This window comes from Nicotiana tomentosiformis, chromosome 3 (assembly GCF_000390325.3).
Source record: "Nicotiana tomentosiformis chromosome 3, ASM39032v3, whole genome shotgun sequence".
Classification (NCBI taxonomy): Eukaryota; Viridiplantae; Streptophyta; class Magnoliopsida; order Solanales; family Solanaceae; genus Nicotiana; species Nicotiana tomentosiformis.
The window spans coordinates 87,003,690-87,029,128 of NC_090814.1; the positions used below are offsets into that span (position 1 = coordinate 87,003,690).

The window sequence follows — 25,439 nt, forward strand, 5'->3', positions numbered from 1 at the left end:
GCCCTTTTGAGGGTCTAATAGTCCTCTATATTATGTCCCACTGATCCAGAGTGGTATTCACATCTATCATCAGCTCGGTGCGAGGAGGACTCAGGGTTTGACCGGTTCGAGGCTACTGGTTGTAGTAGACCTAGCCTGATTAGCTTTTGGAACAAGCTTGAATAAGATACATCGATAGGGGTGAATTGGTTCCTTCTGAGGGGCTCTCTTTGGCAAGAATTGCATCAGGGAACATTTGGTTGGGGATTATATAGAGCTTGGTAAGGACGGGCATTTCTGAGATATGGAGCTCGATTTTGTGTATAATGCTATGGCCGCGTGTAAAGAGGCGCATTCATCACCACATAGGGAGATGGTGCCATGGCATAAGTAGCATCTTGTTAGGGATAATAGTGTTTTGGGACCTTATAAAACATATATGATTGGTTGAATGACGTGCGCCCCCCCGAACTCGAAGCCATCATGGCTCCCTCTTCCCTTCTGTTTCTATTAATCAAACCCCCCCGAACCATTCTGAACGGTCTGTGATGTGGCTTTAAAGGCAACATGTCTCAAGATTTGGTCCGTTTTTAAATCATTTTCGATTATCTCCCCAATTTGGAATGCCTCGGCGAATGGATTACCCACAGAGGACATCATGTTCTGGAAGTAGTCCGCCTCTTGGGCCTGTAGAAAGACTGTAACAACTTCTGCTTCGTCTATTGGAGGCTTTACTCTTGCGGCTTGCTCGCGCCATTTGATAACATATTCACAAAAATTTCCGCAGTTTTCTTTTTCAAATCAGACAAACAGTTCTCTTTTTGGATTTTGTTTTTCACTCTTGCTTTTTTTTTCGCTCTTTGTTTTTATTTATTATTTTTGTCACTCCTTTATTTCTTTTTCTTTTTTTTTTTTTTTTTTACACTCAGTTTATTTAATGGCTATGATCGAATCTGATGGGGATTGCTTACGTATCATGACGCCGCATGAATCAGATAATTATGTAGTTCAGAAAATATCAAAAATAAAGTAAATAAGCTAGCTCTTTTTCTAATTTATTTAACAATCTTTGTTTTTTGAAAATCATACCATAAAAGCTCATAACAAGGAAAATATTTTGAATTTTGAATTTTCTCTCTTTTTTTATTCAAAATTTTCGAAAGAAAGACTTCTAAACAAGAAAAAAATTGGATTTTGTTTTTGGATTTTTGTTTCTCATTTTTTTTTTCTAATGAAAGATTTCGGAAAAGAAGAAAAATATTTTTGGATTTAAGTTTCTTTTTTGATTTTCTAAGGAGAGAATTCTAAAAGGGAATTAAGGAAAAGGAAAATATTTTTGGATTATTTATTTTTTGAAAATTGGGGGCCGGAATCGATGAGATTTGCCTACGTATCTCGCATCCGGTGAGAATCAGGCCCGCATAGTTCAGCCAAAACCGTTTATTTTCTCTTTTGATTTATGAAAATTAATCCTAAAAATCATAGAACTAGACCACATCATCCCCTTATTTTATTTTATTTATTTTAAATTTTTTTTCTTCTTTTAACTGACATTTGTACAAAAATTCGAGAATTTCTCTCTTGTTTATTCAACTGATTTATCCTAAAGTCGCTCAACATGCAAGCCTCCCAATTAATACAACAGATAGTACATAATATGAACATATTGGTCTCAACAAGGTACCTGTCCAAAAATAGAACCCGACCCCTATGTCGACCGCTGCTAAGTCAAATGCACTTGATGCAAATAAAGCGAACCTACTAGGGATGTCTGACATGAGGTTTGTTCTTCTAGGTTTAAATCCTGGTAGAGAAAGGTATCTAGACTGGCTTACTCGAGCGGACAACTCGAGCCGAGGAGGGTCAGCGTACCGGTAGCATTGCTTTCCGGCTTAGCCTGTGGTGCTCCTAGCCTAAAATATGTGTGACTAAAAATCCTTCACCGGGTGGAAAACACCTCAGCTATCTCAAAGAAAGCGGGCTATGTCAAGTAAAGGCCCAATTTTAATTTCAAGAAGACTCAGAGGGGGTGCGTGAGAAGACAATTTATAATGTATAGTTCAACAATATCAAAGCGGTAAAAAAAAGAGCAGACAAGTAGCACATTAGGCCCCAAAACCAAATCAAAGTATAAACAAAATTAATAAAACCAAATAAAAGTCAATATGTACAAACTCGAATTCAAATTTCCCCAGCAGAGTCACCATATCTGTCACACCCCCTTTTACCCCCCAAAAGAATATGTGTTATTGGTGATGGGTTGAAGAGTTTTTCCAATTAAAGTAACAATTTTGAAATAGGATTATTTTTGTATTCAGAGTCGCCACTTGGAATTGATTTTTGGTGTTCCAAGTCACCTTTTATTTGAATCCCTAGTCAAAGAAAGGTTTGACTCTTTTATTATTGGTCTGCAAAAAACAAAGTCCGAATAAGTAATTCTGTTGACCGGGAAGAATGTGTAAGGCATTCCCCGAGTCCCGTGATACTAGCACGGTCGTTTTATTGACTACAACTTGGCTTGAATTAATTTTGGATAAACTGTAATTTATTGATTTTCATGTTTTATTTATCAGCTTTTAATTATTAAAATATGGAATTATCTTTGAAACGAATCACATGTGTGAATTCGTTTTGTTTATTGTGCCAAAATTATGTCACGCATATATGTACACAATTTAATAGCATATTATTATATTAAGATTGTTTTGGCCAAAGTTGCGCGAACACATACCTTGGTTTTAATGTCGGAAATCATAATTATATCACGCGAACGTATACATAATCATGATAATTTGATTAATTAAGAGCGCGCCTAAAGTATACTATTGCATTTATGAAATATTTACTAACTACATTTGAGATGTGTGAGGCAAAGAATTAATGAAAGTTATTGTCACGACCCAAAATCTCAACCTGTCGTGATGGCGCCTAACTCGATACTAGGCAAGCCGATAATCTCAATAAATCAAAATTTCTCTTTAAGGTTGAAAATATAATATTTAAATACAATACAAAAACTCCCCAAAACCAGGTGTCACTAAGTACATGAACATCTAATATGAATACAAGTCTGGAAAATATAGTCTATAATAGTCTGAGATCAAATGCAGTGAACAAAGAGATAGAGAAGGAGAAACAAGGTCTGCGGAACACAGCAGCTACCTCAAAATCTCCTGAAAATCAATCGCGCAAAAGGATCAACACCCGCTATATCCGTGAATACCTGGATCTGCACACGAAGTGCAGGGTATAGTATGAGTACAACCAACTTAGCAAGTAGCAATAATAAATAAGGAACTGAATATAGTAACGAGCTACACAGTTATGGTTCATTTCCAGTAATTCCAGCAAAGAATAGACATGCCATCAAATCTAGCAGTTTAATGTCAAATCAATTTTTATACAGTTCCTGTTCATGTAATCTGTATATCAACAATCTTTCAGAGATTTCACAACAATGACAGATAGCAACTAAGTGCAACAACAAATGGAAATCAAATACAACCTTTTAGGATAACAACCACTCCCTGGGCTCCCAACCCTCATCACTCCCTAGGCTCCCAGCCCTCATCACTCACTTTCAATGGGTACTCACGCTCACCGGGGGTGTACAGACTCCGGAGGAGCTCCTACAGTCCAAGTGTTATAATCTGCACAGACAACTCACGTACTGCACGGACAACTCACGTGCCATAATATAAATATCTGGATCCACACGACCAACTCACATGTTGTACGGACAACTCACGTTCCATAATATAATATAAGGATCTGCACGACCAACTCACGTGCTATAGTGTAATATAAGGATCTGCACGGCCAACTCACATGCTATAGTATAATATAAGGATCTGCACGGCCAATTCACGTGATGCACGGACAACACACGTGTTATGGTATCAATATTTCACAATCAGGCCCTCAACCTCACTCAGTCATAAGTCTTTCTAGTCTCTCAGGCTCTCAATAATCATGAAATCAGCCCAAACAACAATGATATGATGTATCAATAATAATAATAACAGAGACTGAGATAAAATGTGCAAGTAAAAACTGAGACTGAGTACATATAGCATTTAGCATGCAATTCAACAAGTACGCAACCTCTATGGGACCCAACAGTACTATCACATAGCCTAAGCATGATTTTTAACATGATTTACAGTCAAATTTTATCAACACATAGAGAGTCTATAGCTAACAACAAGTTATTCAACTTTACAGTTTCCCAGGACGGACCAAGTACAATCCCTTCGGTGCACGCCCACACACCTGTCACTTGGCATGTGCGTCACCTCCAAAATAATCACATGATACCAAAATCCGGGGTTTCATACCCTCAGGACCAGATTTAAAACCGTTACTTACCACAAGCCGTGAAATTCTTTACTCTCCTATGCCCTTGCCTCGTGAATTGGTCTCCAAACGCCTCGAATCTAGCCATAAATAATTCGTTTCAGTCAATAAAATTCATTGGAATTAATTCCATAAGAAAATAATAATTTTCCATAAAAATCCGAAATTAGCTAAAAAATAGCTTGTGGGGCCCACGTTTCGGAACTCGACAAAAGTTAAAAAATTCGTAAGGCCATGCAACCACGAGTCTAACCATACCAATTTTACCAAAATTCGACCCTAACTCAACCCTTAAATCTTCAATTTAAACCAAAAGGGTTTTCAAATGAGTTAAGAACACTTACCCCGTTGTTTCCTCTGAAAATCACCCAAATATCGCCTCAATCCGAGTTCCAAATCATTAAAAATGGAAAATGGGACTAAGTCCCATTTTCTGAACTTAAACTTTCTGTCCAGACCTCTCTTCTTCGCGTACGCGATAGGTCCCTCGCGTTCGCGAAGCACAAAATGTGCTGCCCAACATTACCTCTTCGCGAACGCGATGCTTTAGAGATCCCTTTTTCGCGAATGCGAAGGCAAAAAACCATGCCCACTATTTTTTCCTTCGCGAACGCGATACCCAAACGTGAACACGATGCACAACCCAGCTCCTCTTCGCGAACGCCAGACCCCATCGTGAACGTGAAGAGTAAATCCTGCCTGCCTGAAATTCCTCTTCGCGAACGCGAGGGCCCACTCACGAACGCGAAAGTGAAAATCCAAAAAATGCAGCAACACATATCAGCAATCCCACCGAGGCCACAAATAATCCGTTAACCATCCCAAACTCACCCGCGCCCCTCAGGGACCTCAACCAAATATACCAACAAGTCCTAAAACATCATACAGACTTAGTCGAACCCTCAAATCACCTCAAACAACGCTAAAACCATGAATTACACCCCAATTCAAACCTAATAAACTTTGAAATTTCTAATTTCTACAAACGACTCAGGAACCTACCAAATCACGTCCGATTTACCTCAAATTTTGCGCACAAGTCATAAATGACATAACAGAGTTACTCAAATTTTCAAAATCAGATTTCGACTCAGATATCAAAAAGTCAACCCCTGGTCAAACTTCCCAAAAATTCAACTTTCGGCATTTCAAGTCTAATTCCACTACGGACCTCCACATAATATTCTGAACATGCTCCTAAGCCCAAAATCACCATACGGGGCTATTGGAATCATCAAAATTCAAATCTGAGGTTGTTTACACATTGGTCCATATCCGATCCACTTTTCTAACTTAAATTTTAAATTATGAGACTAAGTGTCTCATTTCACTCCGAATTCCTTTCGGACCCGAACTCACTAACACGATAAGTCATAAAACACATACAAAGCATAAATTGAGAAGTAAATGGGGAAATGGGGCCATGATACTCAAAATGACCGGTCGAGTTGTTATATTTTCACCCACTTAAACATACGTTCGTCCTCGAACGTCCATGCCACCCTATTCCATATAGGCCTGACAACACAATACAACTGAAAATCTTTAATTTGACCTTATCCCAAAAACCTTCGAATTCAATTCCCAACTTTCAGAATTTCTTTTCAAGACACGGATCTTACATTTACACATTGTATGAGTCTGAACAAGTTACATCGAGATATAACTATAATTACGGATATAATCACCTAGAATATTACACAACTTACCCGCTCGTAACACCATTCCTGATCACAGTAACTACTTCAAACCAACCAAGTACTAGTATAAAACCTCGCATTCAATAGAACTTCATTCTGAAACCTTCTTACACTGCCAATGATGAAAGAAACAATCAAAAACTCATAACCACTCATCAGATCAACTAGCCATGGAGCTCTCTCGCTCCCACCAAAACCACAATCCTCTCCTAAGCCGACTTTCAATATTATCCTCCCGAATATACCATAACCAAGCCTGATAGTGCCTATTCTAGGTCCAATGACCTTATTTTATTAAACACAACCATCCCACAGACACGCCACATCAATATAACTCAAGCCACAACTGGGCAATCCGTGTACCTAAATATGGGAGATGTCTCAAAGAAGAGAACCGTATTGCAAATTCAACAAGCACCACCACAACTACAATGTTACAACCAACTCCTCAAATTTCATGAAGAGGATAACTGTAGGCGCATGTGCACAATTATAAAAGAAGGGAATTAATGAATAAGATAAATTGTTATAGAAAGAGAATTACCACACACGGCACGGACAACTCACATGCCAATAATATGAATCGCTTGGCATGGTCACAGGCCTCCAGTCCCAGCATATCATACAGGAGCAATTCAACAAGGACACTTGTATGTGATAATAAAATAAGATTCGCATGTTCCTGGACTGGTATAAATACACGTCATAGTGTAAGCATGTGCAAAGTCTGCTATCACACTTCAAATCGGCAATTTAACGCGGAAATCGTAACTACCCCATTTATTCAGGGAATTAGCCTATTTGTAAACTCAAGTGTAGCCCTGATAGTTTTCAACAAAGGTACGAACATGAAAAATGTTATAACTTTATGCTTAACAGTCAACTCTAGGCATATCATAGCCTAAGCATTCTTTCGAGTATGAATACTTGCCATGATGCTTGCACATTGTCTCAAACCTCATATATATGCACATTTATAGCGCGCGGCTATCACAAATAATTAACGCAACTTGTGCCTCCACTGAGTTAAAATAAAATACTCACCTCAAACAGGCCGCAACCCGAAACAATATACTTTTGAGAACTCCCAGTCTCCAAATTCATCAAACACATAAATTACCGTAACTTATCCCAACTCCAGCACTAGAATGACTAACACATCTTCCATTCACGATCTTCCCATGAGGAATACTTTCATAATTCTTTCGTGCCACATAGCAATAATTTGAATATCAGCAGTCTATCAACCAAGTGAGTATTACAATACCAATGAATGTCTGTAAGTTGAAACACAATGCGCCTTTTGAAATACGCACCCTTCTCAGGGATTATCGAGCAGTTATAACATTTATCTAAATATCTAAAACTTACCCTTCTATCCAAAATTTTTAATTTTCCTTTAAAGAATGAACTGCCACCTTATACATGTAAATCAATATCCGGCACAACATGTTCCCCACAACGGTAGAAAATATTCGGTTCAAACCATGGTAGAAACCATCATGAACACTTTGAAATTCATTTGCACATAACCAAGCTATCAGAACTGAACTCCTCTAACTCGACCAAGCCACACATGTTGCCAAATCCGAGAGTATTGCCACAAAACACCCGTAAAGCCTCACCTCATCATAAGAACCAAAAGAACCGAGCATACCATTACCATATCGATCCAGCATGTTACCCATTTGTCCTATTTTCTCCGAGATTCTTCTGAATTACCCTCAAGTTGACATTTTTCCTTGTCAGAATACTTCTATCCTTACCCAAAGCTCCCTACAAGACATCCTAAGGCCCATAATCCACTGTATTCTTCTTAAGCACCTCCATAAATACCCTAACCGTAACACTCACTCTGAAAATACCTTATACGAATTTAAAATTATTCCTCTTTCCTTTCTTATACTGAAATGTAGAATCCTTAGTCAAATAGAATTACCGCACGTCCTGATACCATCCAATGTAAGTAATTGATTCTAGTGATATACAAGTTCGAAAAATTTCAATTTCCACATATATATTTTGAATCCATTAGAACTCTCTTGAAAGTCATCCACTCTGCTCAAATCTAATTTACTCCTCCCCGAACGGCCCGAAAGACACGTGCTCCTTTAGCACAATCAACACTCAATTAAGTAACCCTGCTTATCACGACCAATCAAATTCATACTTCGTGTGCACTACATCCTTCAAAATAACATCATGTTTTCATAAAGTGCAATGTATCCCGTATCCAGGAATTTACTTACCCGAGTCATCCTCGATCTCCTCCTCTGTAAGTCATAACTAAACCACAAATATGCCTCGTACCAAAACTAAACTTTAGCACATTACCATGAAATCGAATTGTCAATAGCAGGCTCCCCCACTTATCCTTAAGCTGCTATTATATAAAATTAGAACCCGTAAGGATTTCTCCTTCTCAATTACCAAGATCTCGCACCGTTAACCCGCCAAATTTCTCGAAGTCTTTTGTTAAGCTTTTCATGAATATTCTGAATCGCCAGCCACAATCACACACTTGACCTCTTACCGGGTAGCAAGTAATATTCCTTGCAGAAGCTTCATCAACATCATGCCACCTCTAACTGCTCACAAGAGATAACCCACCTGTGGAATTCTTTACCGATATCTCTCAACGACACTGCACTGGGTGCAACGACCACGCAATCAGTAAATTCTCCTGAGCTCATGCTCGCCCACCATTTGTATAAGTCTGCACTTTCCCATTTGACATCAACTGAAAGTTCAACAATACCTTCTGAACTCAAGTCATATTGCGCCTGAAACGATAATCAAATCTTCACATCCCTCTTCATTTCAAACAAAATTATTTCTTCCATATTCAATCTTTCTCCGTACAGTAACCATCACTCTAAATATAGTCTGTAGGACAAATCACATTCTATCGCGATTCCAAACCGTTTTACTCTTTCTCAAGGCGCGCGACTACCCTACCACAGAATCCATAAGCTAATCTTCCACTCTTCCTTCGGTTAACCATTTCCTTTAAGCAACTTCTCAAACTCCACTTCCCCTACTTGACCTGCTAGTATTTCAACCACCGCAAAACGCTTCTTGTCATGTCTTCCCTTATACTTTGCTGCCCAATTGCTGCATCAACTCAAAACGCATCTCTGTCATACCAGAACCAACAGAATGTTACCTACTCTAAGTCTCTTCGAAGATTATCTTTCTCGAGCCATCATCATCAGAAATACCCATTTGTAACTACAATTACTACACAATCACTTACTCTTCTTGAGTCCAAATTCATTGACAAAACATGAGAATTAATTTGCCCCAAATTTAACAATGTGAAAGATCTTTCAAAACATTCACACTCGAGATTGTACGTCACATCAAAATGAAATTAAAGCACCCAATGGCCTTATTTTACATTTCAAGGAATCACTTATCGTCACATTCAAATCGTCTTAACACACCTTGCAGTTACATCATACTCATCACAAAGTCGTTATACCGCTCACCGAGCCATAAATTCCACTCATAGGGACATTACCGGACATATGAGTCCAAATATACAGGTTACAACTAAAGCTACCCAGCCTAAGCTGGGTCTAAACCTGGCCTCAAGTCCTCCAGACTGGCCCATCACCAAAACACAAAATACACATCTTGAACCTCGTTCATAAAATCACAAGCCGGCGATGCACAACTAATACCGAGCGCTCATATGCGCATACGAATGCGTGAAAGGAATTCAAAGAGTTATGTTTCAAGATGAATCAATTCCGCACGATAGAATACAAGAAGGGAAATTACTCCTAAGGGTTCGACAGCCTCTCGAAGATAAGAACGGGCGTCTCCGTACCGATCCGCAAGACTCTACTAAACCTGCTCATGACACGTGAGACCTATGTTACCTAAAGCTCTGATACCAACTTGTCACGACCCAAAATTCCAACCTGTCATGATGGCGCCTATCTTGATACTAGGCAAGCCGATAATCTCAATAAACCAAAATTTCTCTTTAAGGTTGAAAATATAATATTTAAATACAATACAAACACTCCCCAAAACCTAGTGTCACTGAGTACATGAGTATCTAATATGAATACAAGTCAGAAAAATATAGTATATAATAGTCTGAGACCAAATACAGTGAACAAAGAGATAGAGAAGGAGAGACAAGGTCTGCAGAACACAACAACTACCTCAAAATCTCCTGAAAATCAATCGAGCGAAAGGATCAACACCCGCTATGTCCGAGAACACCTAGATCTGCACACGAAGTGCAGGGTGTAGTATGAGTACAACCAACTCAGCAAGTAATAATAATAAATAAGGAACTGAAGATGGTAACGACCTACACAGTTATGGTTCATTTCAAGTAATTCCAGCAAAGAATAGACATGCTATCAAATCTGGCAGTTTAATGTCAAATCATTTTTTATACAGTTCTTATTCATGTAATCTGTATATCAACAATCTTTCAGAGATTTCACAACATTGACAGATAGAAACTAAGTGCAACAACAAATGGAAATCAAATACAACCTCTTAGGACAACAACCAGTCACTGGGCTGCCAGCCCTCATCACTCACTCTCAATGGGTACCCGCGCTCACTGGGAGTGTACAAACTCCGGAGGGGCTCCTTCAGCCCAAGCGCTATTACTAGCACGGACAACTCACGTGCCATAATATAAATATCTGGATCCACACGGCCAACTTACGTGTTGCACGGACAACTCACGTGCCATTGTATAATATAAGGATCCGCACGGCCAACTCATGTGCTATAGTATAATATAAGGATCTGCACGGCCAACTCACGTGTTGCACGGCCAACTCACGTGCTATAGTATAATATAAGGATCTGCACGGCCAACCCACGTGCTATGGTATCAATATTTCACAATCAGGCGCTCGACCTCACTCAGTCATAAATCTTTCCAGTCTCTCGGGCTCTCAATAATCATGAAATCAGCCCAAACAACAATGATATGATGTATCAATAATAATAACAGAGACTGAGATAATATGTGCAAGTAAAAACTGAGACTGAGTACATATAGCATTTACCAGGCAATTCAATAAGTAAGCAACCTCTATGGGACCCAACAGTACTATCACATAGCCTAAGCATGATTTGTAACATGATTTACAGTCAAATTTTATCAACACATAGAGAAACTATAGCTAACAACAAATTATTCAACTTTACTGTTTCCCGGGACGGACCAAGTCACAATCCCTTCGGTGCACGTCCACACGCCCATCACCTGGCATGTGCGCCACCTCCAAAATAATCACATGATACCAAAATCTAGGGTTTCATACCCTCAGGTCCATATTTAAAACCGTTACTTACCTCAAGTCGTGAAATTCTTTACTCTGCTATGCCCTTGCCTCGTGAATTGGTCTCTAAACGCCTCGAATCTAGCCATAAATAATTCGTTTCAGTCAATAAAATTCATTGGAATTAATTCCATAATAAAATAATAATTTTCCATAAAAATCCGAAAATTAGCTCAAAAATCGCACGTGGGGCCCACGTCTCGGAACTCGACAAAAGTAACAAAATCCGGAAGCCCATGCAACCACGAGTCTAACCATATCAATTTTACCAAAATCCAACCCCAACTCAACCTTCAAATCTTCAATTTAAACCAAGAGGGTTTTCAAACTTTTTCAACTCAATTCACCAATTAAATGATAAAAACAATCATGGATTCGAGTACTTTAACCATTAATGAGTTAAGAACACTTACCCTATTGTTTCCTCTGAAAATCACCCAAAAATCGCCTCAATCTGAGCTCCAAATCGTTAAAAATGGAAAATGGGATTTCTGAACTTTAACTTTTTGTCCAGACCTCCCTTCTTCGCGAACGCGACAGGTCCCTTGCGTTCGCGAAGCACAAAATGTGCTGCCCAATATTTGCTCTTCACGAACGTGAGACGCTGCTCGCGAATGCGATGCTATAGAGAGCCCTTCTTCGCGAACGCGAGCTCCCCTTCACGAACGCGAAGGCAAAAACCCATGCCCACTATTTTTCCCTTCGTGAACGCGATGCACAACGCAGCTCCTCTTCGTGAATGCGAGACCCCATCGCGAACGCGAAGAGTAAATCCTTCTTGCCTGAAATTCCTCTTCGCGAACGCGAGGGCCCACTCACGAACGCGAAAGAGAAAATCCGAAAAATGCAGCAACAGATATCAGCAATCCCACCAAGGCCACAAATGATCTGTTAACCATTCCAAACTCACCCGAGCGCCTCGGGACCTCAACCAAATATACCAAGAAGTCCTAAAACATCATACGGACTTAGTCGAATCCTCAAATCACATCAAACAACAAATAAACCATAAATTGCACCCTAATTCAAGCCTAATGAACTTTAAAATTTTGATTTTCTACAAACAACTCAGGAACCTACCAAATCACGTCCGATTTACCTCAAATTTTGCGCACAAGTCACAAATGACATAACAGAGGTACTCAAATTTTCAGAATCGGATTTCGACCCCGATATCAAAAAGTCAACCCCCAGGTCAAACTTTCTAAAAATTCAACTTTCGGCATTTCAAGCCTAATTTCACTACAGACCTTCACATAATATTCCGGACACGCTCCTAAGCCCAAAATCACCATACGGAGCTATTGAAATCATCAAAATTCAAATCCGAGGTCGTTTACATATAGGTCCATATCCATTCCACTTTTCTAACTTAAATTTTTAATTATGAGACTAAGTGTCTCATTTCACTCCGAATTCCTTCCGGACCCGAACTCACTAACACGATAAGTTATAAAATAACTATAAAGTATAAATTAAGCAGTAAATGGGAGAACGGGGCCATGATACTCAAAATGATCGGTCGGTTCGTTACAGTTATTATGGAAAGGTGTATTGGGGTTGGCTATTATTATACGTGATAAGATCATCTACATTACAAATTATTAACAAGTTAAAATGCATTTTGTAATTATTAACATTTATGGATCAAACGGTAATCTAGCCAATAAGTCAAATTCGAGTCCAATGGTTCCAACCAGCCTAATTCTAGTACCCTTTAATTCTAGTTAAACCCCCACAATGGAAACTCTTCTACTGCAAATTAGCCCATATCAAATTCGCTCATTCACTTCCACCACTTTAGCATTGTAGGACGTAACCCAACAACCAGAGAATTTAACTCATGCTTATATGCAAATGATTGAACTAATAGAGTAGCCACAATATTCATCAATCTACAAAATAAAATAAACTATACTAATTCTCGCCCATTTAAAAGGCAAAAAACAGATCTGAGAAAACGAAACAACTAATCGAGAAAATAAAATATCAATAAACATGGTTTGAATCACAACATACATGAAACAACTTATATATGAAATTGATAAAAGTCATAGTAAAGAAGAATATGAATGAACCTTTCAACAAATTTCTTTTGAACTTTTATACATGAATAAGCCTCTCAATACAACCCCGAAGCAAATCTGACAGCAAACTCTAATCAAATTGGGCTCGTAAATCTAAACGGAAACCTCGACTGAAGACACGCAAACCCGACCTCTGACGACCTTGTTCGCAGATGGTTTTGTGTGGCTGGATGTTGGAGTTTTCAGCGTTGTTTGTGACTGTTTTTCTGCTCATTTTGGGAGTGGTTTGGGTGACGTTTTGGGGTTGTTTCAAGGTGGTTAAGGGCTTCTTTACATGGTGTTTTTTAGCTGTGTTTATGAAGGTTTGAAGGCTAGTTTTTGGCTGATTTCGCTGGGAAACAGAGCTGCTTTTGGAGGTCATTTTTTGGACTGTTTTGGGGGTGATTTCGGGCTGGAATTTGAATTGGATTTATAGCCGAACCGCTGTTACGTTTTTGCTCATGTTGCAACTGATTTTCAATTGATTAAAGAAGCTTTAGGGACTGACTTTCATGGCTAAAAAACGGGAACTTTGGAGGGTGTTGAGGGTGGTTTAATGGAGGTATTTTTAGGAAGAAGATGAATATGTGGTCAGGAAGAAGAAGAAGAGGAAGGCAACTAGTCTTTTTGGTGTAGAAGAGAGATTCGTTTATGGAGGAAGTTTGGTGTATTTTAATGGATGAAATAGGGTATGGGGTTTGTGAGTGGGGGACAAGAAGTGGGGGACATGAGTGGGGGACAAGGAGTGGGAAAGAGGAGTGGGGACACACGTGGAGAAAATGGGAGCGGGAATGAGAGAGTGGGAAGTGAGGTATTAGTGAGATGAATGAGAAAAAATTCAAGCATAGTCAAAAATTATGTGCTTACAATTATTATACCAACTTATCTTGCTCTATAATTTCTTACCCTTTGATTTATGTTATTGTCTATTGTTTCTTGTATTTTGATTATCTTATTTATCTGTGATAGCTATTGCTCCTTTTTAGACTGCTTTATCATGATTTATTCGCTTTCGTTACTTTCATTTTCATATTGCATTGAATTAATTGTCCTTATCTGACCTCTTTTTGCCATGTTTTCTCTTGAGTCGATGGTCTTTCGAAAATATATCTACCTTCCAAGGTAGATGTAAGGTCTGCGTACACTCTATCTTCTCATACCCTACTTTGTGAGTTTTCACTGTGTATGTTGTTATATATCAACTTATTAAATTCTTGAGTCGGTTTTATTATTTTACCTTTATTTTATATTTTTTAATTAAAAATTTGTTGTTGATATTCTTACCTATGGCCTCTCTTTGAAAGTTGGCTTTAGGCCCCCAATCTTGTTGAGAGGACCCTGCTTACTCCTACCTTTAAGAAGGCATAGAGACTATTTTCGGTGTGAAACTTATGTATGAATATTAATGTATAAAACTATCTAAAGATTGAAAATACTTCTAGATGTGCAGATGATCTTTCCGAACAATGGATCCATAAGCCATCATCTCAGCAACTTTATTCTTATATAATGTTGATTGACAGAGTCCACTCCACCCCTTCTTCCCTGGGGGAGGTGTTATGGGATTGAATTTGGAAGTTCACCCATCTTTGTTTTTAGTAGTGTACGAGTAGGGAGACTTAATACATTAGGGGCCTAAAGTCAAATATTATTTAGAGGCCTTAAGTCTTTTTCTTATCTTCAAGAATCATACATATTTTTATGTAAAGTTTATTTTCCTAACTTGTTTGAGATAATTCATTGTAAATTGACAATATAAACAATCTATTTAATCTTTTGGTGAAACATTGTTTAAAGAGTTCCATGTTGAGGTTGTATTAACGTTTATGTCCTTCTTTCTCTTTTTTTAAATTGTGTGATTAAGTAATCTCATTGATATTTTCTAGTTGACAAATTTAAACTCTAAAGTAATATATAATATAAAAGTAATACCTCTGTTAGCTAGGTAAAAATAACAAATGTCAAATTAAAAGAAAAGGATAATAGGCAATGAAAACAATAAAGCATGATTTTAGAAGCTGAATTACTTGATATTAAAATAAAATTTCATAGCTCTGACGCTTAAAAACTTAAGAAAGAATGAAAAGTATGTGCAATTTAATCTATTCAATGTTATTTGTATTAATTTTTAGAGAATAGACAGTTTAATATGCAAAAGAAAAGAATGTATAAAGTATAAATTCAAATATGAGACATGAGAAAAAATAAAATTATATTGATGACAAAATATAAATTACTAAATAATTACTATTTAATAGTGCTTTTGACATAAAGATCTTATTTTTAAAATTTTAAAACATTCATTATTTTTAAAATGAGGTCTCACTAATTTGGGGGCTAATATATATATATATATATATGACAATAGGACAGAAATAAAAGAATCACGGATGGGCTGCCAATTTAATGCGTATTGCGTCGTCAAGTGAAGTTGTTTGAATCTGAAACCTGCAAATCAACTCCAAGTAACATTATATATTAGTAGGATTTAAGTTATATAAATCGATAGTATAAAGAATTGTTACACAATTTACGTGGTCAATTTAATCGGTTGGATAGCAGAATACTTTTTTAGTTTTCAGGTTATATATCGTGATGTATCACGCTTGTTATTAAAATTTACCTATTGTTGTAAGTGAACTTAGTAAAAAAATCGTACATAACTTAAACTGATACTGTATATTATACTGTTGATATATGATAGGAATCTCCTCTCTCAGGCACTTGGTCCTTATAGGAGAGAACAGTGGAAACTCGTGAACTCTCTAGCTGAGCTTCCATCTTATTATACCAAGTATAAGTTAAAGAATGTCTTTGCCTTTTTTACTTTTTAAATTATTTTCTGCCCTATGAAGTACACAAGATGCGCCAAATCGCTGTAACATACCTTATCTTTGTTGTCAGCATTTTCTTTGTTCTGTCAACTTGATACTTGATTATTTTTTTATCTTACTCCTCCAGCATTCACATGATTATTCCTTCTTGCTTTGCTAACACCTACACACAGAAGAGTAACTCTTTTTCTATTATACTATCAATCACCTAAAGATTACTGCAATCATTCATCCATAAAAAGTGGAATTATTAATCTAAAAAATAAGAACCAAGTTTATCATGCAAGGACGAAGCACATTGATGTTCGGTATCATTTCGTACGAGAAATCATAGAAGAAGGTGGAGTCACGGTGAAGAAAATTCATACTACGGAGAACCCTGCTGATATGCTGACAAAAGTGGTGACTGCGGTCAAGTTTCAACATTGTTTGGATTTGATCAACATTGTTGAACACTAAAGATTGAAGATGAAGACACAACCAAAATTTGTTATTGAGAGAAAATTGAAGATGTGGAATTTTGCCAAGGTGGAGATTTGTTGAAATTGGCAAAAGTACCACATCGGTGGATGACAATTTTGAATGAGAATTTCACCCTATAAAAGGAGGCCTAATGTTTAGGATTTAAATACACCTCTCATTTGCCTTTTATCTTCTTAAGGCATTTGTATCTTCTCTCTTTAGTATTATTTCACTTGTAATTTTGGAGTGGAATAAAATATTGATTGTGTCCGAGGAAGTAGGCAAAATTGGCCGAACCTCGTAAATTCTGGTGTTCTTTTATTGTTGTCTTATTGTCTTGTTTATTATTTAGTGGTTGTCATAATTTTTGGTATAGTAGTTGTGACTCATTCACACTATATACATTTGGCTTCCGCAACAATTGGTATCAGAGCCAAGGTACTGTCTAAGTATGCTCTGTGGTTGCAGCATAGTCTGATCTTCCACATCAGAAAAGATCTATCTTGGTAACTGAGTCAAGGTTCTGTCTGAGTATGCTCTGTGGTTGCAGCTTAGTCTGATCTTCCACACCAGAAAGGAAATAATCTTGATTTGTGTCGTCAGCTACTAAATAATATTTGTGTCAAAATGGGAGACAGTAAACAAGAAGAATCTACATCAAGTGTCAATAATACGTCATCGTTGGCATCTTCGCTTATGACAAGAATTGTGTCAAATGCGAAATTTGCGGTAGAAATTTTTGACGGGTCAGGACATTTTGGGATGTGGCAAGGCGAGGTTCTAGATGTTCTTTTTCAACAAGGGCTAAATCTTGCCATTGAAGAAAAGAAGCCAGATGTTATTGGAGAAGAAGATTGAAAAATTATCAATCGTGTTGCTTGCGGTACCATTCGATCCTACCTTGCTAGAGAGCAGAAATATCCATACACAAAGAAAACTTCTGCAAGTAAATTATGGAAAGTACTGGAGGATAAATTTTTGAAGAAAAACAGTCAAAATAAATTGTACATGAAGAAGAGACTGTTTCGCTTCACCTATGTTCCTGGTACCACAATGAATGAACATATCACCAGTTTCAATAAGTTGGTCACAGATTTGCAAAATATGGATGCAACTTTTGATGATGGTGACTTGGCCTTGATGTTGTTGGGGTCACTTCCTAATGAGTACGAGCACCTTGAAACTACTCTACTCCATGAAAATGACGAAATTTCTCTCAGAGAAGTTTGTTCGGCTTTGTACAGCTATGAACAAAGAAAGGGAGAAAAATAGAAGGGCGGAGAAGGAGAAGCACTAATTGTGAGGGGTCGTCCTCAAAATCAAACGAGGACTAAGAAGGGAAGATCCAAGTCGAGATCTAGACCCAACAAAGATGAATGTGCCTTTTGTCGAGAAAAGGGACACTGGAAGAAAGACTGTCCAAAGTTGAAGAATAAGGCCAGAAATAACAATGGAAAGGCCATTATGGATTCAAATGTAGCTGATTGTGATGATTCAGACTTCTCATTAGTTACAACAGAGTTATCAACATCATCAGACATATGGTTGATGGACTCGGCTTGTAGCTATCATATGTGTCCCAACAAGGACTGGTTCGTGAATTTTCAAGAAGGAGAATATGGAGTCATCCACACAGCGGATAACAGCCCTCTTACCTCATATGGCATTGGTTCAATAAGATTAAGGAGCCATGATGGAATGATCAGAATATTAACAGATGTTCGATATGTACCGGATTTAAAGAAGAATCTCATCTCTGTGGGAGCCCTAGAATCAAAAGGGTTCAAAATCATTGCAGAAAATGGAGTGATGAGAATATGCTCCGGTGTACTAGTGGTAATGAAGGCCAATCGGAAGAACAATAACATGTACTGCTATCGTGGTAGTACAATTATTGGGACAGCAACAGCGACATCCAGTGATGACAAAGAGGCAGAAGCAACTAGGCTATGGCACATGCGCTTGGGACATGCTGGAGAGAAATCCTTGAAAGCTCTATCTAATCAAGGATTGTTAAAAGGCGTAAAGACTTGCAACTTGGAGTTTTGCGAGCATTGTGTCAAAGAAAAACAGACAAGGGTTAAATTTGGTACAGCGATCCATAATACTAAAGGCATTTTGGATTATGTGCACTTTGATGTTTGGGGTTCTTCCAAAACACCTTCATTGGGTGGGAAGCACTATTTTGTAATATTTGTTGATGATTTTTCCCGAAGAGTGTGGGTGTATACAATGAAGAGGAAAGATGAAGTGTTGAGAATTTTTCTCAAATGAAAAACGATGGTGGAGAATCAAACAGGCAGGAGGATCAAGTGTATTCGCACAGACAATGGAGGTGAATACAAAAATGATCATTTCAATAAGGTCTGTGAAAATGATGGCATCGTCCGACACTTCACTGTCAGACATACACCATAACAGAATGGAGTGGCAGAACGTATGAACCGGACTTTACTGGAGAAGATACGGTGTATGTTGTCCAATGCTGGCTTGGGCAAAGAATTTTGGGCTGAGGCAATTACATATGCATGCCACCTCATTAATCGTCTACCATCTGCTGCTATTGATGGCAAGACACCATTTGAAAAATGGTATGGAAAACCTGCTGTAGATTATGACTCTTTGCACGTGTTTGGCTCAATTGCATACTATCATGTGAAAGAGTCAAAATTGGATCCGAGAGCAAAGAAGGCTATATTTATGGGGATTACTTCTGGAGTCAAAGGATACCGCTTATGGTGTCCAGAGACAAGGAATATTATATTCAGCAGAGATGTTACCTTTGATGAATCTGCCATAACAGATAAGGTGACAGTTGAAGATGTCAAACAAACTGGTGGTGCATCAAAGCAGGTGGAGTTTGAGGGAAAATTTATTTTTCCTACATAAGAAGCAGAGGAGGAAACTCATGAAGATTACCCTCTGGAAGAAGAGCCAGTAGAGAGGGAGATTCCAACTCAGGAATCTCGACAACAACTTGAATCAATAGCAACCAGCAGGCCAAAAAGGACAATAACGAAACTTGTTCGTCTCATAGAGACGGTTGCTTGTGCAACCTCAATTGTAGCTGATGGCATTCCTACCACTTATAAAGACGCAATCCAAAGTTCAGAAGAAGATAAGTGGAGGATTGCCATGAATGAAGAAATGCAGTTCCTTCATCAGAATCATACATGGAAATTGGCCAATCTCCCGAAGGGAAAGAAAATAATTGGGTGCAAATGGGTATTTGCAAAGAAAGAAGGATTTCCTAACCAAGAAGATATTCGCTACAAAGCAAGATTGGTGGCCAAAGGATATGCTCAGAAGGAGGGAATTGATTACAATGAAGTTTTTTCTCCAGTTGTAAAACATTCCTCCATTAGAATTATGTTGGCTTTGGTAGCACAGTTGGATTTGGAACTAGTTCAGATGGATGTAAAAACTGCGTTTTTACATGGAAACTTGGAGGAGAAAATCTACATGAATCAGCAAGAAGGATTCAAAGTTGCTGAAAAAGAAAATATGGTATGTAAACTTGAAAAATCATTGTACGGATTGAAACAATCTTCTAGACAATGGTACAAGCGATTTGACAAGTTTATGTTGCGGCAAGGGTACAAGAGAAGCAAATACGATCATTGTGTGTATTTGCACAAACTTAATGATGGTTTCTTTGTATATCTTCTCCTATATGTTGATGATATGTTGATAACTTCCAAGAATTCGAAAGAAATTGATAAGTTGAAGATTCAACTGAAGGAGGAGTTCGAGATGAAGGATCTGGGTGAGGCAAAGAAAATTCTTGGCATGGAGATAATAAGAGATAGACGTTCAAAGAAACTCTGTTTATCTCAGAAAGAATATTTGAAGAGAGTACTACAGCGTTTTGGCATAGATAAGAAGACTAAGCCAACTAGTACGCCACTTGCTCCCCATTTTAAGCTAAGTACTACTATGTTGCCAAAGGATAAAACTGAACAGGAGTATATTTCAAGGGTACCATACGCAAATGTTGTTGGTAGCTTGATGTATGCAATAGTTTATACGAGACCTGACATTTCACAAGCCGTTGGAGTTATTAGCAGATATATGCATAATCCAGGAAAGGAGCATTGGCAAGCTGTGAAATGGATTCTACGGTATATTTATAGTACTGTAGATGTTGGGTTAGTTTTTGAGCAGGAAGGCAATCGGTCTGTAGTTGGATATTGTGACTCAGATTTTGCTGGTAATCTGGACAAACGAAGGTCAACTACTGGTTATGTGTTTACTTTTGCAAAGGCACCAGTTAGTTGGAAGTCTACTTTGCAGTCAACAGTTGCTTTGTCTACAACAGAGGCAGAGTACATTGCTATTACAGAGGCTGTGAAGGAGGCAATTTGGCTTCAGGGGTTACTAAAGGAGCTTGGTATTGAACAAAAAAATATTATAATTTTTTGTGATAGTCAAAGTACTATTCAATTAGCGAAGAACCAAGTTTATCATGCAAGGACGAAGCACATTGATGTTCGGTATCATTTCGTATGAGAAATCATAGAAGAAGGTGGAGTCACGGTGAAGAAAATTCATACTACGGAGAACCCTGCTGATATGCTGACAAAAGTGGTGACTGCGGTCAAGTTTCAACATTGTTTGGATTTGATCAACATTGTTGAACACTAAAGATTGAAGATGAAGACACAACCAAAATTTGTTATTGAGAGAAAATTGAAGATGTGGAATTTTGCCAAGGTGGAGATTTGTTGAAATTGTCAAAAGTCCCACATCGGTGGATGACAATTTTGAATGGGAATTTCACCCTATAAAAGGAGGCCTAATGTTTAGGATTTAAATACACCTCTCATTTGCCTTTTATCTTCTTAAGGCATTTGTATCTTCTCTCTTTAGTATTATTTCACTTGTAATTTTAGAGTGGAATAAAATATTGATTGTGTCCGAGGAAGTAGGCAAAATTGGCCGAACCTCGTAAATTCTGGTGTTCTTTTATTGTTGTCTTATTGTCTTGTTTATTATTTAGTGGTTGTCATAATTTTTAGTATAGTAGTTGTGACTCATTCACACTATATACATTTGGCTTCCGCAATAGTACTAACACGAAATTGTCGAGATTACGTACGATAAGCTATAACGTTAATATCAATAGCTAACTTTCTAAGCTATAACTAGTACTAACATGAAATTGTCGAGATTACGATAAAAGTGATTTGAAATTGTAACTAGGCATCGCCAAGTATAACCTATACTTGTAAATCAATTTTTTGCGCTGATGAATCGTTATGTATAATTGATGGGGCAGCGGACCCTTTTTTTTGGCGGGGGTGGGGGGAGGGGATTTAATTTTAACTCTTATACACTGCAGCGCAATTTCTTTAATACAATGTTAGCGTAATTTAATATGTTTTAAGAAGTTAATTACTTACCTTATTTATCAGGTTACAAATCTCACTTATTATAACTACTTACATGTAGTTACTATTAAGAAGATCTTATAGGGTAAAGATTATTTATATTGTCATCATATAGAAATTATTTTTTTTATTTTCAATGGTTCTTAAATTATCTCATGTATGTTGAACCCATCAAAATAGATGAGATGTGCCAGAATTGCGAATATGAACCCATAAAGTATAAATTCTAGATCTGCTTCTGCTCACTATCATGCCCAAAATACGGCAAAATATAGCTCCATGAGCAAAAGCTCCTGACAGCTTGGAACGAGCATGAAGAGATTAACGATACTTCTTTATTTGAAAGGAGGGGGGAAAATGTAGAATTCCATTGGTACACTTTGAGCTAATGATCGTTTAGGCAGTTCATACACTTATTATTTTCTTCATGTTCCACTTTGACGTCCCCTAACATTATTCTACTACTAAAACTATAGGGTCATGGAATCTCACACTAACCCCTTAACCCTCCAATTCTCTTCTTTTTCCCACTCTAACTTCACTTCTTAGTACTCTTCCTTCTACCCAATCATCAACTTTTCCATGGAAGAATCATCTCCACCACCACCACCCTCTTCTAAATCTCCGTCGTCCCCATCTCCGCCACTTAAAACCTATAAACTAACAGCTTCTTCAATATGCTATTCAAAATCAACCACCAATATTTCTCCTTCTTTCTTCTTCAAGCCTTGTAATTGCAACACAACACCACCAATTAACATCTTGAAAGACATTTCATTCACAGCTTATCCTTCTCAGATTCTTGCCATTGTTGGTCCAAGTGGTGCTGGAAAATCCACATTACTTGATATTTTAGCTGCTGGAACTTCACCTACAAGTGGAACTCTTCTCTTAAATTCTGTCCCCCTTCATAATCTTTCTTCTTTCCGCAAGCTCTCAGCTTATGTCCCTCAACATGATTCTTGCCTTCCTCAGCTCACAGTCTCCGAAACTTTTGCCTTCTCTGCCCGTCTTCTCAACCCGAAACTCACTGATGTTTCATGCATTGTGGATTCTCTTCTAGCTGAACTCAGGCTTACACATTTGACTCACACAAGACTTGCTCATGGCCTCTCAGGCGGAGAAAGAAGGCGAGTTTCGATTGGTTTGAGTCTACTCCATGATCCTGCAATCTTACTTCTTGACGAACCAACTTCTGGTCTTGATAGTAATTCAGCTTTGAATGTAATGCAGACACTCAGATCAATCACTGACTCACGTCAACGTACTGTGATTTTGTCCATTCATCAACCAAGTTTCAAGATTCTTGCCACCATTGATAAAATTCTCTTGTTATCAAAAGGAACTGTTGTCCATTATGGAAATCTGTCTTCTCTTGAAACTTTTTTACTTGAAAATGACTTCACTGTCCCTCCACAACTGAATTCTCTTGAATTTGCTATGGAAATGCTCAACCAACTCAATCAGAAAAAACACTTTACACCAATAAGTTTACCCCCTTCATCTCCTAAAAATTCCACCACCACTGTTTCTGAGACTAAAACAGGAAAAGTCAGATATAGGAGTTCAAGAATTCATGAAATAGCTGTTCTGCATAGCAGATTTTGGAAGATCATATACAGAACAAAACAGCTATTATTAACAAATACGTTACAAGCTCTTGGAGTTGGTATTGTTCTAGGAACAATTTACGTCAATATTGGATTTGGTAAAGAGGGAATTGCAAAAAGATTCGGACTTTTTGCTTTCACTCTTACTTTCCTTCTTTCTTCCACAACTGAAACTCTTCCAATCTTCATACACGAAAGGCCTATTTTATTAAGAGAAACTTCAAGTGGGGTTTATCGATTATCTTCATATCTTTTAGCAAACACACTAGTTTTTCTCCCCTACTTGCTTGTTATAGCAATCTTGTATTCAGTTTCACTTTATTTCTTGGTTGGTCTTTGTGCTACGTGGCAAGCTATCACGTACTTTGTTCTAACAATTTGGGTCATTCTTTTAATGGCCAACTCTTTCGTTCTCTTCTTGAGTTCTGTTGCTCCCAATTACATCACTGGAACTTCACTAGTAACGTTATTTCTTGCCGGATCTTTCTTATTTTCCGGCTACTTCATATCGAAAGAAACCATGCCTAAGTTCTGGACAATGCTGCATTATTTGTCTATGTACAAGTATGGCCTAGATGCTTTGTTAATCAATGAGTATTCTTGCCTTGTGTCGAAGTGTTTCGTATGGTACGATGAGAAGAGCAAAGTATGTATGGTAAGTGGACGTGATGTGTTGGAACAAAGAGGACTACATGAAAGACAGAGATGGACAAATATCTATATCTTGATTGGGTTTTTCGTATTTTATCGATTACTTTGGTTGATGGTATTGATCAGAAGAGTTTCAAGATTGAAGAAGTGAGATCCATCACTTTCATGAATACCTTGCTTGTTTTTATAAATCTTCTTTTTTTTTTCCTTGCTTCTAAAATGATTCATGTAACAAAAATAAGCCTAACTTGTCTTCGAAGAGATCACCTTGTTAATTTTTAGCACTTTCTTCGTCTTTTGTTTAATCCTTTCTATTCTACTTGTTCTTTTTTCTTTTTCAAGTGTTAATAATTTCCTCCTCTACGTTTCAGAACACTTCCTATGCATTGTATCTACGTCTATTTGTTTACATTTAAATCACGGGAGCCTATGGTTAGTGGAATGTTAAACTTTCAAATCCTTGTCTTCCTTGTCCGTTTGGATTTGGCCATTATATGAACAGTACTTTTCATTATTAGTGCCTTGCACTGAGTTTTTTTCTGACAATTTTGACGTACATTCATCATAATTATACTTCTTGAGGGTCAATTTGATTAATTTTTAATGCTAAATTAGATTAGATCAACTTAATATTTTAAAATTAAAATTAAAATATTCATATACTATATAAAAAATACTATAAGTGTCGATTCTTTTCATATCTATCATAAAAAAATATATTTAAAATATTGATCAAAATTCACATAATTTTAATCTTGCGAAAAGTGGCCCACATAAATTGGGGAGTAACATATTTGGTCGTTGAATCATTGAATATGGATAGTTTCACGGCTGCTTTAATCAAATGACAGGGTCGTTATTTTATTCCAAATTGCACTCATGTTGGCGAAGCTATCTGGACAAAGACAATGGAATAAGGAGTAGCGAAAAACTCAACCACGAAAATTTAACAAACAGCGACATCACGGGTACAAATCTCAGCGAGGAAAATGAAAGAAAAGGGTGTGAATAATTCGAGGATTTTGTCGTTATATATAACATATAATAGCTTTATTAATAATTATTGC

At 37.5% G+C, this 25,439-nt stretch overlaps 1 protein-coding gene across 1 annotated transcript; it reads left to right on the plus strand.

Moving 5' to 3' along the window:
* Positions 1-22,609: 22,609 nt before the first annotated feature.
* On the plus strand, positions 22,610-24,750 carry LOC104091057 (ABC transporter G family member 8). Its single transcript, XM_009596311.4, has one exon. It carries the CDS (start codon positions 22,694-22,696, stop codon positions 24,521-24,523), a length of 1,830 nt encoding a protein of 609 aa, XP_009594606.1. The 5' UTR covers positions 22,610-22,693; the 3' UTR covers positions 24,524-24,750.
* The last annotated feature ends 689 nt before the right edge of the window (positions 24,751-25,439 follow it).

Coding starts and splice junctions, on each gene's coding strand:
- LOC104091057 (XM_009596311.4), top strand. CDS start 22,694: ATGGAAGAATCATCTCCACCACCACCACCCTCTTCTAAATCTCCGTCG.